Genomic DNA, 18,329 nt, shown 5'->3' with positions numbered 1-18,329 from the left:
ATGCTGGGGCAACTAAGTGGCAACTGTTCGACGCAAGATAAGCTCCGTTGCATTGACCACTTGGCCGATCCGAATCGATTGGGGGCTACTTGGTGTCCACTTAAGATACACAAAAAGCCAAAAGATAATGGAGGAGCGGGGCCAAAAAAAGCTGAAGACGCTGCCAGGCAAAAAACAAAGAGAGAGAGAGAGACAAGGAACGCTAGATGCAAAGAAGAAAACAAAAAAAAATTGATTAATGGATGGAAATGATTGAAAAACGACAAGGCACAAGAACAACAATCCAGTGGAAACCAGAGGAAGGGCCAGGGGGCGATCTGTTGGAGTGAACATCAAAGTTGAGGTGCATGCCACGCGCCATCTGGCCATCCGATGCCTGCTTATGGAAGGTGCTGACCCCAAAAGCAGATCCACGAGAAGAACGAGACCCCGGTCTCCAATCAATTAAATGGGCGGCCATCTAGGCAGATATTTATGTACATAGATGGTACATGGGTTGCATATACGTAGTAGCTATGTATGTACAGCATGCGGTTGCTTTTTATGGCACACTAAAAATGATCCGCAACGGCTTTAGATGCGGTGGCGTCGGCTGCAGTTTGTCCATACTTCAATCCATCCATCTGTTCATCAATCCAGATGTCCAGACGAGATCTGCTGACCCCCCCGACTGCAGTTGTTTTGTTTGCTTTAATGCCTGCCACGCAAAAATATACACGAACACGCACACGCACACACACACACGCAAACACATGTATGAATCATAAGAGAACGCCGTAGACGTGTGCCTCGACCAACAGATACCCTTGAATCGATAGAGGCATAATTTTTGAGCGAATACTGGAGACAGGACTGTGGCTGCAACTTTTTCGTTACGACTGTACACTGAGAGAAACATGGCATAGTAAAAAGAAACACGCAAACTTTAATTAAAAACAGGATGTACCTTCTCTCTCGGTGCAAAAATCTAGGTGTAACTATTCGATGCTCAGGGCTATTTTCTCTGCGTGTAGGAGCAATCCAGTCCTTACTATTTCTGGTCAATCGGTAAAAAGCTATATAGTTTTCAAAGTTATGCCAAATATCAAGTGGATATACCCTTAGACTCTCCAAGTACTGGGTACAGAAACCACAACCAGTGGACAGACACACAAGAAACAACAGGGAAAGAGCAGAAAAAGGAGAGGAGAGGAAACTGTAGCGCAAGAATAACAAAAAAGCAGCAATGCTGCAGCGTCGCCGTTGACGTTGTTAAAGTACGGTAAATGTTTGTGGATTTTATTGTGACTGTGAAGAAGAAGACGGAGCCGGAGGCGAAGACGAAGATGACGATGACGTTGATGAATTTCTATTTACTTTGTTTAATTTGTGTTTTTATTTGCCATTCGTCCGAGCCACTCAATAGCCCAGCATCGAATGTGGAGTCGGAGTCGGAGTCGAGGAGTCGTCTGCCTGCAATTAACGCAAAGTGCTTCCCATCGAGTGGGTGGGTGGCTCGCAAAGAGAGTGGGAGAGTTCCAGAGAGTGCGAGAGACAGCGAGTAGTAGGAGAAGCGGAATTTTTAAGCTGCAATTACCGTTCGCCTGTTGCCCATATAATTGATTTTGACGCCGGTTCGTCGTATAACGGTGATGGGTTTGCGTAGCGTCGTCCTCTACCTCCACCTACCTCGCTCTCACACAGTCTCTCCCTCTCTTTTCGTTTTACTGCTGCAATTAGTGCAGAGAGCGGCTGCTGCTGCTGGGCTGCTGCTACTGCTGCTGCGCTGCTCCTACTGCTGCTGCTGCGCTGCTGCTGCACTACTGCTGCGCTGCTACTGCCGCTGCTGTGCGTGTCTCGTCTTGCTGCTTACTGCATTTTCAATATGTGCTAAGTAAACATCTCAACCTCACTCTCCCTCTCCCCCTCTCTCGTTTCTCGCTCTGTTTCTTTACCCTTCTTAAGGTCAGTTGGAAATCCGAAATCTTAGAGAGCTCATTGAGTAACTCTCATTTTTCTTCGGCTTCCTCTGGTTTTCTTTACATTTCTTGCTTCCTTCCTGATGGCTTTGTTTGTCCTGTGATTAACTACTGCCACACTCTCTATTACTTTCCGTGAGGGCAGAGAAGGAGAGCATATCCAAACCCCTAAGCCAGTATAAAGTAAACTCAACTCAGATCTATCTATGACCGATTACCCAACAAACAATTACCTTTTATCCGGCTTTAGTTGAAAGGGTATCTATATCTTCGGATACCAGGCTAGTTCTCTCTTCGTTTACTTTGATTTTGCTTGTGCCAGATCTGATATCCTGTTTCCTGTTAAGAGAACATTTTTGCATTAAATATTTACACAGTTTCCAGCATTTTGCATTTAGTTGGAAACTGATTAAGACCTTGAAAACTTTATAAATAAGGGCAAAGTATCTAGAAAAGGGAAAAGGGATAAAGATAAATCAGAGAAACGGGTGATCCAGAAGGCATCCCAAAGGCATTTCATTACCATAGAAATGGAAGCTGGAATAACATTTATCCACCAGTTATCTAAGACCAGCCCTAAGACAAAATTCGAACCCCTTTGTGGGGTGGCATACGCAATACTTCGAATGATCCATTCTGTGTAATCAATCAAAATTATATCATATTGTTCTGAACAATTTCGTACATGTTTAATGATGTTTCACCCCCTACGAGAGAGGTCTCCCATCATTAATCTTCTGTGCTCCGATATACGTAATAGTTTCTGGCAATTATACCAAAACAACTACAAGCTGGAACAACAAATACTCGTAAGTGCAGCCATTGGAAGCCATGCAGTAAATCAATTGCAACCGAAACTAGAAATTATATGAGCCATATATATGCCCACAAAATGGTCTCATAACTTTCCGCGCCATTGCCAGCCCACAGCCCCCAATCCCCAATCCCAACCCTCTCTCTCCTCCTCTCGGCTGTGGGCAGAGTGAATAACTCAACATTCGAGCAGAGCGATTCATGAGTGTGTGCTAATGTGGTTTGTTTTACTCGTTTTTGGTCGGAGATGGAGATGGAAATGGAAATGGGAGAAATGAAAAATATTTCATGAGAGCGTTGAAAGGAAAGGCCTGGCCTAGTCCTGCAGTTGGAATAACTAATAAATTGGCGCTTAATCAAGTTCTGGGGGCAACAGAAACCAGATGCAGATACGCAGAGACCAGCCACAGAATGTTGCAAGCTGTGGGGGCCGGCCGGGATGAGAATTGTGTATCAAGTGGAATTAATTTAACCCACGAACCGGGCCGCAGCCGCCGCAGCAGCAGCATCAGCCCCAGCCGAGGGCGAGGCGCCTCTTTCAGCATCTCTTATGTATATGTAGATCTGGCAAAAGTAAATAAAATGCAATCAAATTAAATGCAGCACAAACAAAAACGCAACAACAACTGAAGTGGCAGCAACTTGAACAACAACAACAACAACACACAGCCACAACTGCGAGTGCACTTGAGAATAGAGAGAGGGAGGGAGAGAGCGGGAGAGCGCGAAGGAACTTTGGGGGTTTGGCGAGCTCTGGCGCTAGTGGAGTCCGTCCAAGTAGTGGCTGCCACACTCCTGCCACACCATTCCTTCTTGCAGCAGCCCTATCAAGCCATCAGGCCTCCCGCCTCCCAGCCTGTTGCTTGTCTTGTGCCGCCCCCCCCAGCATGGTGCAACATTGTTTTTGCCTGCTCTGGACCGCTTTTGTTTCTTTCGTTTTGTAGGCGCAGCGGAAGCAGGAAAAATAATAACAACAAAGCGCATGAATTGTGGCAGCCACAGCGGCCTCGGCCCCGCCAATAACAACAAACAAGCGATAGTTGAGGAGACTCGGGAGGAGGGGAGTTCAGGGGAGTACTAAAACTTGACTACAAAATTATAAGGCTATTGCCATGGTTAGAGTTGTTAAAGAGACCCCCCCCCCAAAAAAAAAAGAAGAAGAAAGAGAAAGAAAGAAAAGTTGTTGCCCCAGAATCTTGAACTTCTTTGGCGACTGCCGCTGCGGCTCACACTAGTCGGATTTGTATTTATTTTGATTTAGCAAGATCTTCTGGCGCTTCTTTTTTTTGTTAATGATGATGAAGCGCAGCAGGGGGCGGAAGAGAGGCCTCCACACACACACACACACACACACACAATCTCTATAATTAAGCAAACATTCAAAATGCTCAACGTTGCGGCTAAAAAATTCATTTAAATAAAGTTTTCCACGGGTTTTGGTGGCCCTAGCGGCAGAAATTGCTTCAGGGGGGGAACTGCTTCCCCTGCTTCCCCTGCTGCTCCTGCTCCTTGCCTTTAAGCAAACAAAACGCACGCGCGTCAGTGGCAGACATTTAATTTGCATAAAAACTTTGCCATCTTTCCCTCTGTCTTAGGTCCCAAGTTTAAACGCGAAAAACGGACCGGAACTGAAGGCATATATATCCCTCTTGCGATCCTTTGTTTGGCTGCGGCAGCCACCCGCGACAATGCCGGGAGTCCAATGGCAATAGACAACATTTGCATAATGTTAATTTTAATTTGAAATTTGGCCACTCAACGTTGGCCTAGTCTTTGGCTGGCTGTCGCTTACAACGTGTTGATGCGGCACATTAAAATTTCAGTCACACTAAAAGCCCACAAATCATTGTGTCCCCGAAAGCCCAAGACAAGACAAGACAAGACGGAGCTTTCCCTGAGTTCAGCAATGCCCCGTAGTGATCAGCTATCGTACAGCTGTGTCCATTTGGGGCAGCGACTTTTTTTTGTATGCCACTTGGCAGGGCAGTCCTTGTCATAATGCGACTCCTCGGTCTTGCTTGAGGTCAGGACTGGGCCACAGAGTGCAGCCGCAGCAGTCGCAAAATCAGGATTTATGTGACCCGTTTATGGGGCAAGGCAAGGCAAGTGGCTTTGTGCGGCCAAGCCCTGCCACAAAGTGCATAATTGGCAATGTTGCCCCAGTCGGAGATTTATGCAGCTGCTGCTGCTGGTGCTGCTGGTGCTTCTCCTGCTTCATAAGCTGCATAATTAGCACATTGCCACTTGTGCCTAATGACCCTGTTGGACACGGACACATCACATTAAGGGCAGTCAGATGAGTTTACCGGGCGAGGACATGAAGCAAAAGGTCAACCCACGCACCGGGCCAGCAATAAATAATAGATATACGAGTTCAGCTGCAGGCCCAGGTCCATGCCCCATCTCGTGTCCGTGTTCATGCTGATCCGAGTGGCACCCAAGTGCATTGCACTCGCACAGCCGCCCGCCCCGAGGGTACCCCATCGGTTTGGTTCTGGCTACGAGGCGGACGTTGCTCTGGCAAATCATGCTGTCTAAATTTGTATTTATTAGACAATGCGCCACGGGGCGTATGTGTAATATGCCATGCCATGCCATTAGATGCATTCCAGTCCAACATGACAGCAGCCTTTGTGTGTCTGTGTGTGTGTGTGTGTGTGTGGGTCCATGCCTGGTTTTACAACATGAACTGCAATCTTTGAGAGCCCGGATTAGCGATGAGACTCATATATATCCTCCTACATGTATTCTTTCAGAGCGAACGGTTCTATTGAACCCGTTTGAAGTGCTCACATTATCATATTCCCCAGTCCCCGAGCGAGCAACGAGCAGAAGAATCCAATAAAAATAATGAGGCTAGAGTCCAGGGGCAACACTCGTGGAGCACCCAAGGAGCAGAGCAGCGCCATAAAAAAAAATGAGCAAAGCAGCATATGAAAAGCATAAAAAAGTTAAAATAATACGAGTCGAGAGCTGCTGCTGGCTCTGATGCATATTTTGACTCTAGAACAAATAGAATTTTGCATTTGACCAACGAGTGGAGGGGACAGAGCAGCAGGGGGCGGGGAGGGGTGCATGGTGTGGTGTGTGGCACATACTCAATTTATTTACAAAGCGGGACTTTCAGTCACAACTCCTCAGTGGCAATGGCAGTCCAGGGCGTGGCACAACTCGCCAGACGGTCTGCCTGTCTGCCACTCACACTCAATCACACACCCAGTGACCGTTCAATGAGCAAATAACATGTCAAGTCTCATTATGTTTCGCTCACAATTCGGTTAGACAGAGCACAGTGGCTCCCAAAAGATGGAAAACCCATGGAAATACAGGAAATACCCCCTTCTTCTCACTGGCACAGGGGTCCAAAACCTTTTATATAGGATCTATATCCCTATGCTCTTTGGGTAACATTTCACTGCAAAAACCAAAGGAAGATCGTTTGCTTTTGTATCTTTTGTGGGCCGTTTCATCTGCCTTTGGACCACTGTGGGGCCTGCCCGCTTCGATGCTGTTGAACTTACTCTCCGACAGCAGCATCGTTTTTATCAGTCAACCAGCGCCCCTTTGGCCCTCCGGCCATTGTCCAGACACGGTCTAGCCCCCTCTCTCTCTCACTCTGCCCCCATGCCTAGTCTATCTCCCTCTGCTGTAGCTGTGTGTGTCTGCTAAAATGGCTGGCAATTTAGAATTTATGGCAGCTGCATGATTTGTATGATACGAACGTAAGCAGTTTGCACTCACGTACTCGCACCGTACCTAGGGGGCAGGCTAACCATCGTATCCGATGGATTGGGGAGCAGGAAGTGGAACCGAAAAGGGTTGTCTGTATCTGTATCTCTGGCTGCTTTGCTCTCCCTCTGTCTCTGTCTCTGTCTACGCCCCAGGCAGCGGCACATTTGTCTATTTGAACGGGCGTTGGGCGCTGTGTGGCATTTGTGATCATTTAATTTGAATTCGCGTCTGAAATGGCCGACGGGTTGAAAATTAAACAACGCAGGATGCGTCCCATGAAGACCAAGAGAGAGGGCTGAGAGGCAGAGGAGTGGCTGTGGAAGGTGGCTCTCGTATAGCCAAGTATTTTTTTAGTCGCTGCTCATTTGCATTTGTCTGCGAAATTGGTTAATTTCATTCATGTGGCCCTGGTGCCTGGACTGCTCATTAAACTGCAGCGACAGCTGCAGGACGATGCCAGGACGATGCCTGCCTTGCCCTAGCCACCATACGGAATTCGGCATCCGGCCATCAGCTGTTGCTGCTGTTGCTGCTGCACCGCATTATGCGCGCAGGCGTAAAACTTTCAATTATTTAAATTATGCCACATGAACAATGCCACACAATGCCACATCTGCCACACCAACAGAAGCAGCACCAGCAGCAGCAGGTTGTGTTCTCCATGCTGATGCTTATACTTCTCCTGATGCTGATGCTGCTGCTCGAACAATGTCTCCCATCGTCACATCTGCCCCGTGGCCCGTCTCACGTCTCCCGTCTGCTGGCATGTTACAAAATTGCCGCAAGTTAAACGCATGTCGACACAGGCAGAGCAGAGGAGCCCCATGCCCCCGCCAGACTGCACGTTGCCCACATAATTCATTCATATCATCAGCGCTTCCTCGCACAGAGGCACAGGCAGAGGCAGAGGCACAGGCACAGCGGAGACACAGAGACTGGCCCCGCCGCCAGATGAGATGAGTGATGGCTCCCACATATCGCGCATATCGACATCATAACCATTGTGTAAATGTCACTTCATCCCGTGCCACCGACTGGGGCAGAGAGACTGGTGTCAGCCAGTGTTATTTATTGAGAATGTTGCACATACGCCGGGTATTACGCGTCAAAAGGAGGATTTACTGAAGTGTGGGCCCTCCTTGGGCGTTTTTCTCGTATCCTGGGAATTTAAATACGCTCCCGGGCGTATGGGAATATATATTAGGAATTACTCAGCCAACAGCAGGGTATAAAAAACCTCTACGGCGGCTGCTTGCTGTCAAACAACATTTCATAGCTCAAAACTCCGCCTCCACCGTTTGCTGACATCACAATTAAGCCATAACTCATCGTGCAATGGCCAGTGGGCATGCAGTGGTCTCGCTCTCTCTCTCTCTCTCTCTCTCTCTCTCCCGGCTATGTTCCATTACAGCCATAAAAAGAGGCTTACCACCGGCAGTGCCAAAAAGGAGCACAAAACTCTGAACGAGAATGAATGCCACACACGACTGGCGGGCGGCAGAAAAAAACAGAAAGAAATAATATAAACCGATCGGAGGCGGCCAGGCAGCAGCAGAGCGCAAAAAAAAAAAGAGCAGATGCCGCAGGAATTGCTGCAGATACAGATACCGATACCGATACGGCTGGCCATGCATATCTGTAGATACATATTGCCATTCATTGCTCTTTTGCCTCCTCCTGCGCCTCGGCTGCGTTGCGTCTGTCTCTCGTTTCATATTTCGCATGTATTTACTTTGTATCACTTGTCACATTTTTTATTATCATTGTCCCCCCCCCCCACTTTGGGTCTCTTGGATGATGTTGCCCCTTCCTACCTTCTGTGGTCCGTTGCTGTTGCCCCTGCCTCCTGTGGCCCGTTGCTGTTGCCCCTGCCTCCTGTGGTCCGTTGCTGTGGGTGTTGTGATTTTTTTATGGCTCATCTGCTGGGCTGGCGGCGAATATTGTTATTATATCATTCTTCATCAGCTTGATTCCCCATTCATTGTTGTGTTTATAAGGCGCACAACGAAAAAGAAAATAAATATACTTTTCATTATTTGTTTGGTGCTGCCGCACTGCTGCTGCCGCGCTGCTGCTGCCTCTGTTGTGGCAGCTGTTGAAGGGATTAATTTCTTGATTTACCCGAGAAACCAGTGCCAGTGCCAGTCCCGGTCCCGGTTTACCCACAAATGCCATTCGGGGGCGATGCTTTGTTCTTTTGCGCGTTCGTTGTTGCCGTGGCAACCAGCTGGAGATGTTGCCCCTTCAATTTGTGCGTTGCTGCCTCGTCGTCATCTCTGCCGTGCAATTGTGTGGAAGCCTCCCCCCTCTGGCATCTACTGGAAAATATGCTAATGCCACGGGGGGGTTGTTGGGGGGCAAAAAGTGAAATGAAATTTTCTTATTTTCGTTTTTTTTTTGTTCACATCTAAGCGTCAAACACTTTCTATTGTTAAGAGGGGGGGGAGGGGACCCATCTACGTTTTTTTCAGGGGATTATCAGTCTCCTATTTCTGTTGTTTTTTTCCCCTCTTTGTTCCTTGTAATTCGTTTCGTTGGTACTCTATAAAAATCTATAAAAAAAACGCAAAACAAAGCAAAAATTTCCATGGGATAATCCCTGGGATTTCATATTAGTTGTGTATTTGTTTGCCATTTGTTTATCGCAGCCCCTTTTGGGGGGGTTTTCAGGTGGAAAAAAAGGTTTCGTTGGCCAAAACACACCGGGCTAAGCCCTTTACCAATTACTTAAACATAAGGTAAAGCCTTCAAAGCCACTCCCCACTCTCTTCCGGGGGACACTTGTTTTAATGGACTGCCTGAGAGGGGTTCCGTTCCCCTGAAGCTCCCAGGAGTTTCCAAGTTCGAAGTCTTTAGGCCCAATTGCTGCCTGGCTTTGTTTAAGTCATATTTATCCTTAAATTTGTATTGTATCTCCGACACTCACTCAAATTGGGGTTTAATCGAATTGCATTTGAAAGGCAAAGCAAAGCAGAGCCAAGGAAAACACTTTTCCCCCAAATGCAAAATGCAAAATGCTCCGGAATGAATGAATGAATGAATTATTTTATTAGCGCTTAACAAAAGAAACGCAGAAGAGGGGCGGGGTAGCCTGAAAGAACACTCATAAATATCAAAGTGAATTCAATTCCCCGCTGCTCTATTAAAATCACATTACCCGTCATAAAATGCCATTTAAATCATAAAAGAATTTCCCATAAATTCCGAGGGAAACAAAACATTAAAGTTCAGAGTTGAAAGAATACAAATGCATAAATCAAAGCATAAACTGCAATAAATTATGCAATTTGCATTTAAAAAAACACAAAAAATAAATACAAACAATTCGAAAAAAAATTAACCAAAAAAAAAAAAAGAAAAATTTGGAAAATATTTTCACAGAAAACAACAAATAGAAATGAAATGACAAACAAATGTGAAGCTAATTTGTCAGCTTGTTGATGCCACACATCCACTGACAGACAGACAGCAAAGCACACAACAAGATTGGGGGACAGGGGACAGGGGACAGTGGAGGGATCCAATGAGACCACAAAAGCCATGAAGCCGTCACTCAATCAGATACGCAAAACGAATTGAAATCCGTGTGCTGGATGGCTGAATGGCTGCATGGCTGAATGACTGAATGACTGAATGGTTGGTGAATGCAATTTGCAATTAAAGCAAGAATGCGTACCCTTATTTCCATGGCGGGTGTAATTTCAAGGCAATTACCTATAATATTTATGGCCAGACCGCAAAACATTTGTCCAGAGCTGCTTTTACATGTGTAATTGGCAAACAGGACGTTGGAGGGGGGCGGCGGCACTGGTGGGCGTGTCACTGTTCACAGTTTGCGTTAATTAATTGACCAAACCAAACAGTGCCACCTGTTGGCGTTGTGCGTAAAATCAGAGGAAAAACGAGGAAAAGAAATTGGCAGGCAGACATTTAGCGTGGCCACAGGAAACAGGAGATAGCACTAATCAGAGTCCAAAATTTATGGAGGGGCCCCGGAAAGACATGCACGTTGACATGTCGACAAATCGATAGGCGACCCAGGATCAACATCAACATCAACAGCAGCAGCAGCATATGGCTCCCATAATGCAACAGATTTGTCAGACATTTGCCTGCTGGCCACAGCAGCACACACAGCCCCAACAGCCCCCGACGGGCAGACAGGCCAAACATTTTCAGTTGTCAGGCATTTACCTCTGGCATTTCGCCTGTGAATGAAACTAAAAGGACCTGCCCGCCGGAGACAGAGCCGCATATAATCTAAGGGCCAATAAAAGTTTGTCATAATGCATAGAGAGACCGGAAGGACACTCGCCTGATTATATCCAGAGACTTGCTCGCACTGTTTTGGGTTTATGTGTGATGGAGACTCAACTCAATTAGAAGGCAATTGTGTTCACTCAAGTGCAGTAATTAGTCGGATAATAGGAGCCACCGAGGAGAAACCACTTCAATTGAATTATATCATATGCCTGGCCAATAGATTGCAGCTCCTTACGGATTGTGCGGTGGAATTTAATTTGTGAATCCTTGACCTGTTGCTAAGTCGAATTTTGGGGACATTTAATGAGTGGGCATAAATCACAGAGACAACGAACGAGCAGGTTTTTGGCCCAAAGGGTGTTTCCAGGAAGTAACCGGATCGCTCTACAATTACAGTATGCCATCTCCGAAGGAACCAGGGCAACATGAGACACTTGCCGAACAAAAAACACCGTTAGCAAAGTACCAGAAGCAGGACCCAGACAAGGAGTTGCAGAGACAAGAATGATATTGTATGGAAAGTATCGCCTTTCAGCACAGACAAGGACAGAGAGCCCGAGGAGCTGGAGGGACTCCACTGCGGCATTGTCTGAGTGTAATGTAGCGCCACTGTTGCCATGTCTTATTGTTCCCTCTCGTAAAGCATTTATTGAAGATTTACAACCAACAAAGCAACAAAGCAACAGCAGGGGCAACATTCGGCAGTGCGCCTTTTGGCATCCAAGCAGCTTACATATTTTCCCCATCTACTCGCCCCACGGCAGCATAATTTCATTTACTTTGGGGAGAATCGGACGAATCAGACGAATCGTAGGACTCCGGTGCAAGGGGGAACGAACGCGTGATTCCGGAAGGCAACTGCAGGACGTAAAAGTTTTGCAGTTATGTCCGCCAACAAGCAGGAACAAGAGCAAATGCTTACCAGTATGCTTACCATTTTGTATTTGGCTGCCACTGGAGCTGCAACTGCTGCTGACGCACGTACCGGAAGTGTGTCGGGAGGGGGCATGCAGCACCGAGCACAAGGACGACACACGTCACGGCAAAAGTTAAAAGTTTGCCATCAATGTTTGCATTTCAAGTTTCACTCCTGGATGGCAGTTCATTTTCCCCGAGCGCTGCGCACAGACGTCCTTGACAGGATGACAGGCAGGATGGCAGAGCGGCGGCAGCTGCAACAAGCAATGCCTCACGCAGGCTTGTACTTTTTTTTTTGCGCTTGAGCTAATGAAAAATGCATTGAGTGGCTTTAAACTCGAAAAGTCTGCGACTTCAACTTGTCCCCGTTAACCCAGAGATCATCAGCAGATGGTGGCTCTATACATCCAATCAATGGGGATTCATCCTGAAAGAGTGGAATCCCCCCCCCTGGTGCCATGTCTTTGATGGTCTCTGGTCTCCGGTGTGTGGTCTCTGGTGTGTGGTGCCTGCTTAAGGAACTTCAACAAATTAGATAATTCTCTGGGAGAATGAACAGGACTGGCCCCAAGTGTGGCGGCAAAGTTTGTTGATGTTTCTACGGGGTGAAAACTTCAATTCCCCGATCAGGTGCAGCCAGCAGTCCTTTGCTGTCTGCCTCCTGCCTTGTGTGTGTGTTGATTGTCAAGTTGTTTAGCTGTTGTACGAGTATTTATAACGCGCATTTTTGTTCCCAGCATTGGCCATCGATATATAGGGTTTCATCAGCACTAAGAAGCCGCATTGAAGGCGACAAAGCTGGAAGGAGCAGAGCAAGTTTTGACTTAACAACTTCATCTCTCATCACTTGGAAGCGGGACGGGCGGGCACTTAGTTTATCTGACAGCCTATAAGAGTACGTGGGAGTGTGTGCACAATAAGATTTCTTAGCGCATTAAGCTGGGGCTGGGACTGGGCCAGGGGCAGGGGCAGGAGTGGGAACGGTGGGTGGAAGCAACAAAAAATAAATGCCATTAGCAGGCAGCCAAACTGTAAGCCAAAATGGCGCCATCAACGCGAAAATAATACGGGAAAATGCGGCGTTAATGGCAGCGCTGAAAGGAAAGACAGAGAAAAACAGAGAGGGAGAGAGAGGGAGAGGGAGAGAGGGAGACGGCAGCGCATGTGAAGGCAAACGATATTATGATTATGATTATTATGTTGCTATTAGATTAAGAGCAATTTTAACTTTTTCCGCTCGCAGACAAAGGCTTGCCTCACCCCACACCCCCCCGTGAACACCCTTTGAACCCATTTCCTTCTGCAACTTCTCATCTTTTCTTTTCTTTTCTTTTTGGTTTTTTGCTTTCCTTTTTCCTGCGTCAACGCCTTCCGTTTGGCTTTGGCTTACGACACTTGACGCCCAAGAGGCGGCACAGTCCTTGGTGCTCAGAGCCTGCTCCTGTTCCAGTTCCAGCCTGGGTCTTAGCCACGCTTAATTGGTTGGCTTTTATTACTTGGCAAGTGCTGCAAGCGCATAATTTGCCACGGCTCTGTACTGTACTTTACTGTACAGTGGGGCCAGGCACGGGATTAAGGAGAATTCAAGAGAACGAGCCTTATTCGGTGTCCCAGGAGTATGTGAATGAAAATACCTGGAAAATTGAACAATTAAATGTGAATTTCCACGAATTATTTGTCTGTTTTTCTCAAGTTTTTGAAAGAATTTTTGGGATTGGAAATATTTGTAGGGGAATTTCTTTTGTTCTCCGATTCATTTCCAATGCGTGCCCCTCCTCCTCCTCCTCCTCGGGAACTGGGAAATCTTTTTTTTTAATTAAATAAGCATCCCGTAGATTAGGGGAAGGCTGGAGTCATGCTGGCTGCCTTCGCACCTACACATTCCGTGGCACACGGCCACGGCCACGCCCACCCAAGACTCCGCCGAAACAAAGGGCACAAGGAGGTGGGGTGGGTGGGGTGTGCGCGTGCTTTCGGTAGTTTGTGGCGCCATTTTAGCGCGAAATGAATTTAAATTGTTTGCCGGAGTTTCCTGCATTAAGGGCAGCTTCCTGGGGGCCTGGGCTGTGCCTCTTGGCCAAAAGAAGAAAAAAACGAAAATTACTTAATTACAACAATTATTATATACTCGGCCCCTCCCCCTGGCCGTGGGTTGGTGGCGGGTTGGAGGGGGGACTTCCTGGTGTATTCCGATGTTGCTGCCGGCCTGATCTTTTGTTGCTGCTGTTGTCTGTTAATTTAATTAAATATTTTCACACCTTCTGCTGCTACAAAGGGTCTTCATAGATTCCCTCTTCCTCTTGGAATTTTAGGTGTTAATTTCCTGTCTAGTAGATGCAGCCTGCCGCCGCTGCTGTTGCAAGTCGTCGGTTCCAATAAAAATAATTGCCACGGCCAGACAGGCAGCAGAAGCCGTAGAAAATTACAAGGCACTCACTCCGCGTGTAGTCCTTGGAGTCCTTGGAGTTTTATGCCACGGAAAATTGCATGCGAAATAATTGAAAAGCATCGACTGCAGCTTTGTCCTGTTGTCCTGCTGCATCCTCCGGGTGTGGATAAAGTTTTCTTCGCAGCGCCCGAAATAATAGGAGCCAAAGTGGTTGTAAATATTTTGCGCCCAGCATCCGGTTGTCTGTGCCCCCCCCTCCGTCCCCGCAGCGTGACAAAATGCTGCGAAAAGTCATTTTTCAGCTAAATGAATTTGCGCCAACTGCGCAAAAAACAACGACCAAGAAAATGGCCAGAAAATGGGAGCATTTCGGCCATCTCAGGAGTCGGACGGAAATGGCTTTGTCATTGGGTCCAGCATCCTGTGGGTCAGGGGCGGCAAGTTCAATGGGCAACTAATGAGGCGACCTTAAGATTACTTTTTCACGATTTACTCAGCGCAAAAAACTTTTCCCTTACCATTGCAGGTCCTCCAGGACCGCCGGGGCCACCGGGCAAGCGAGGGAAGCGCGGCAAGAAGGGCGACACCGGCGACAAGGGCGACGCGGTAAGTGGCTAGCCAAGTGGCAACAAACCCGTTCCATATGCTAAGCGAAAAAGAGTTCTCTTCACGATCCGCGCAGGGTCTCAATGGCATCAGCGGCGAGAAGGGAGCGGCTGGCAAGCCCGGCGACAAGGGCCAGAAGGGCGACACCGGCCACCCGGGCATGGATGTCTTCCAGACGGTGAAGGTAAGTTCGTGTCCGTGCCACAGTCTACCATCCAAAGCGAACGAACGGCTGCTGCAATTCTCGGCTCTCGGCTACAAAATTGAATAGCGTCTAACTAGATCTAAATTGCTTTTGCATTCCTAGGGTCTGAAGAGATCGGTGACAACGCTGCATGGCGGCACGTTGGGCTATGCGGAAATAGTTGCTGTAAAGGTATAGAGCCCGACCCCCCACCCCCACCCCCCCTCTCACTCTTAGTCCTAGTCTTAGTCACTGTAGTCCTTTCGTAGATGTCGTCGTGGTCATGGCCATTGCTCAAAGGGCAAATGCAGATGGCCAGGAGATGGCAGCGCAAATGCAACAAATTATTTGCAACTTGTTGTCCTTGCCTTGTCCTTGCTCTCTCTCTCTCTCTGCCACTCTCCGTGTGGTCCTGTTTGCTGGCCGTCTGCAATTGTCCTTCCCATGTCGTAGTCGGTCTTGTTGTAGTTGTATTTACGAGTACTCTCCGTCCCCGCTTCATTGTTGTTTGTATCCGTAATGCTTTTAAGTTGTCTCCCCAGTCTGTTGTCTCCTGTCGCCTGTCTGCTGTTCCTTTGTTTAAACTGCACCATAAATTTGTTGCAACATCCCCGACTCCTTCCCCTCCTCCTTTCGTTCCTTACATTCCCTTGGACACTTTTTGGATGCCTTTTCATTTCGTAGATTCCTCGGTAATTTTTAATGGAATTTTCTCATGGCCGCTGGCCGTTCTCTACTGCTTTTCCCGTACTGTATTGTAGACTTTTGAGTTTGACACTCCACTTGGTGGGGTCCTTGGTCCTTGGGCCTTGGTCCTTGGTCCTTAGTTTGCGGTTTATTTGCTTTTCATTTGCTTTATCTTGCTTTTTGCAGCAGCTTCTTCTGTTCTGGTATTCTGTTGATTTATTAACCATTCTTTATTTTGAATATTACTTTGATTAACCGATTTTTTAACGTTTTTTAACTCCATTTTTGGTTGATTAAAATCCTGTCTGTTTCGGTTGGTGTTTTGTGGTTGTTGCGCTGTAAGGACTTGCAAGAAGCCGGCGTCAATGTGTCCGCTTCCACAGTCATACAGCTGAAGGTAAGTTGCTGGCCCACACCCAAATGCCACGCCCAGGAGTCCTTTCACCGTCCAGCATGTCCTGCACGCGCCCATCTCTCTTACTAACCTCTACTGCCTCCAGTTAATCCTTTTCTGGCAGCACCATGGGCGATCCTAAGCTAATAAACATCTCTCTCTCTCTCTTTGCGGCCAGGGCGAGCCTGGGGAGCCGGGTCCGCCGGGACCAGCGGGCGAGGCGGGACAGCCGGGGGTGCCGGGCGAGCGAGGACCACCGGGCGAAACTGGAGCGCAGGGCGTTCAGGGCGAGGCCGGACAGCCGGGCCCCGCCGGACCGCCTGGCGTGTCCGGTGCACCTGGCACTAAGGTGAGTAGTGATTCACCGAAAAACCCAAAACAAAGGCCCCAGATAAGGACGCACACAAACACATAACGAACGAACCGAAGAAGATGTCACCGGGATTAATGCATTATCTGTATCTGTTGGATAAACATTGTGACGTTTTAAGTGACTGACTGCCAAGTGATTCGTAGTCGTAGTCCTTTCGTGTGTGTGTGTGTGCCTGCTTTTGTTCTTTTCGGGTCGGTTTTCCACATTATTTATCGTTTATTTATGTATTAAGCGCCCGCTTTTGTTGCCACATCCCTGCCGCACCTTTCCTTTTTTCGACATTTTCCTGCATTTTCCACTTAATTTTCCACAATGACTCACTCGCATCCGCATGCATCTCCCTCTCTGTCTCTGTCTCGTTTACAGGGTGACAAAGGCGATCGCGGCGATCGGGGACTAACCACAACCATCAAGGGTGACGAGTTCCCCACGGGCATCATCGAGGGTCCGCCGGGACCGGCCGGACCACCTGGTAAGTGTGGCAGCTGTAAGGGTATATCTGTTTGTTTGTTCATTTCATCCAACAGCCACTTAAGCACTCTCAGATACAGATGCAGATGCATTCGCTGGCCTGGGAATCGATCGTTCGTTGAGGTTTTCAAGTGCTGCTACGCGGCTGCGGGTCGCCTAATTTATAGGCCATCAACCGAAATCTGGGAATGCTCTCACCCCCGCCCCTCACACCCTCACCCACATCTAATTGAGTCATTGACGAACGGAACATTGCGTCCCCTGGCCTGGCCTTTGATTTTTGGCCTCTTATTTTTGGGCCAGCGGCTCGTTAAAATGGAAATCAAAATGCCAGCCAGCGCTTGCATTTCCGCTGCCAGGCCAAACACATTTTTTAAATATTTTATTTCGAAGCCTCCGTCCATATTTGGGGAAATTTTTGGGGAATTTTGCGATAACATTTACGACCTTTGCGCTTGGATGCTGCGCCATGCCGCATGCCTCATGCCGCATGCATAGTTCGACGTCAATTAAATGCGCACCAAATTGTTGGCAGCTCGACAGCCTACTCCGTCCCGCCCACTGCCAACAACAATAGAATTTTCATTTGTTTGGTTTGGCCTGTTTTTATGAGCTGCCTGGCCCCAAACACATTTCTGCACTTTATTCGAATTTAATAAACGAAAATAGCCACCAAAAACACGCCGTTTCCGAATAGTGGAGCCTCCTAAATCCCGCCCCCCCCTTAACCCACCCCAACTACGATTTCCATAAAAATTTGTAGACCCCGAGAACTCGAAACACTTCTTGGCAGTCGTAAAAATGCAACTTTATGTCATTTATGTTGCTTTTAGCGGCTCATTAGCATGGGACTGGACTGCCATCGAGAGCTGGAGTACAACAATACTTACATGGAATGGATTGGAATGGCTTGTACTATTGGTTTTACTAGGGGCACTCAGGAGGGGTATAATTAATAAGCAATCGGTGCATGTCACGGACTAAGCCCAATGATGAGTGGATAGATTGATGGCCTATAAATGTCGTGTGCGACATTGAAAACTCCTTTGCCAAGTTGATGGATTGTCGATGGATGGAGGAGGGCTCGAAAGGAATTTCAATTAAACTGGCAAACAGAGATTCTGATTCAATAACCAATTTATGCCTTTGATCTTGCGATTAGGACTACCAGTGAGTGCCCCTAATGCATTTGAGCGTGCCATCAATTAAGCGCTTGTCCGCGGCTTGTACAACCCGCATCCTCCGCTCTGGCCTTATCAGTGGGCTGGCATCAAAGTGCTGCAATGTTGCAGTTGCAGTTGCGATGGCCATTGTTTCTAGATTTCTTCCTGGACTGCCACCAGAGATCTGCCGCAGCGATAGCCGTCGACAGTTGCATCCGCCCGCCCCCACTGCGCCACGGCTTCTGTGGGTCCATGTCCGCCTTGATTGACATGAAATTGCAATTTATTTGTGCCGCACCGAAAATCAGCGACCAACTGGAGCCCGGGGGACAGCGTTTGGTCTTGATTTGAATAAATTGTGTGTCATTTGTATTTTGG

At 47.7% G+C, this 18,329-nt stretch overlaps 1 protein-coding gene across 24 annotated transcripts in view; it reads left to right on the top strand.

Annotated features, from left to right (window-relative positions):
- LOC108156326 (collagen alpha chain CG42342) overlaps positions 1-18,329 on the top strand; it is a 61,839-nt gene that overhangs the window by 25,560 nt on the left and 17,950 nt on the right. For 13 of the 24 annotated variants that reach the window (XM_033388696.1, XM_033388718.1, XM_033388714.1 and 10 more), the window contains exons 3-8: positions 14,600-14,679; positions 14,756-14,863; positions 14,987-15,055; positions 15,894-15,947; positions 16,123-16,293; positions 16,684-16,789. In XM_033388696.1, coding sequence (XP_033244587.1) covers positions 14,600-14,679; positions 14,756-14,863; positions 14,987-15,055; positions 15,894-15,947; positions 16,123-16,293; positions 16,684-16,789 — 588 coding nt within the window. The remainder of the gene's footprint in view (positions 1-14,599; positions 14,680-14,755; positions 14,864-14,986; positions 15,056-15,893; positions 15,948-16,122; positions 16,294-16,683; positions 16,790-18,329) is intronic. The other 11 variants (XM_033388720.1, XM_033388707.1, XM_033388701.1 and 8 more) reach the window with 3 other exon arrangements.

Source organism: Drosophila miranda, chromosome 2 (assembly GCF_003369915.1).
Source record: "Drosophila miranda strain MSH22 chromosome 2, D.miranda_PacBio2.1, whole genome shotgun sequence".
NCBI lineage: Eukaryota > Metazoa > Arthropoda > Insecta > Diptera > Drosophilidae > Drosophila > Drosophila miranda.
This window is presented reverse-complemented; position numbering and strand designations above follow the sequence as displayed.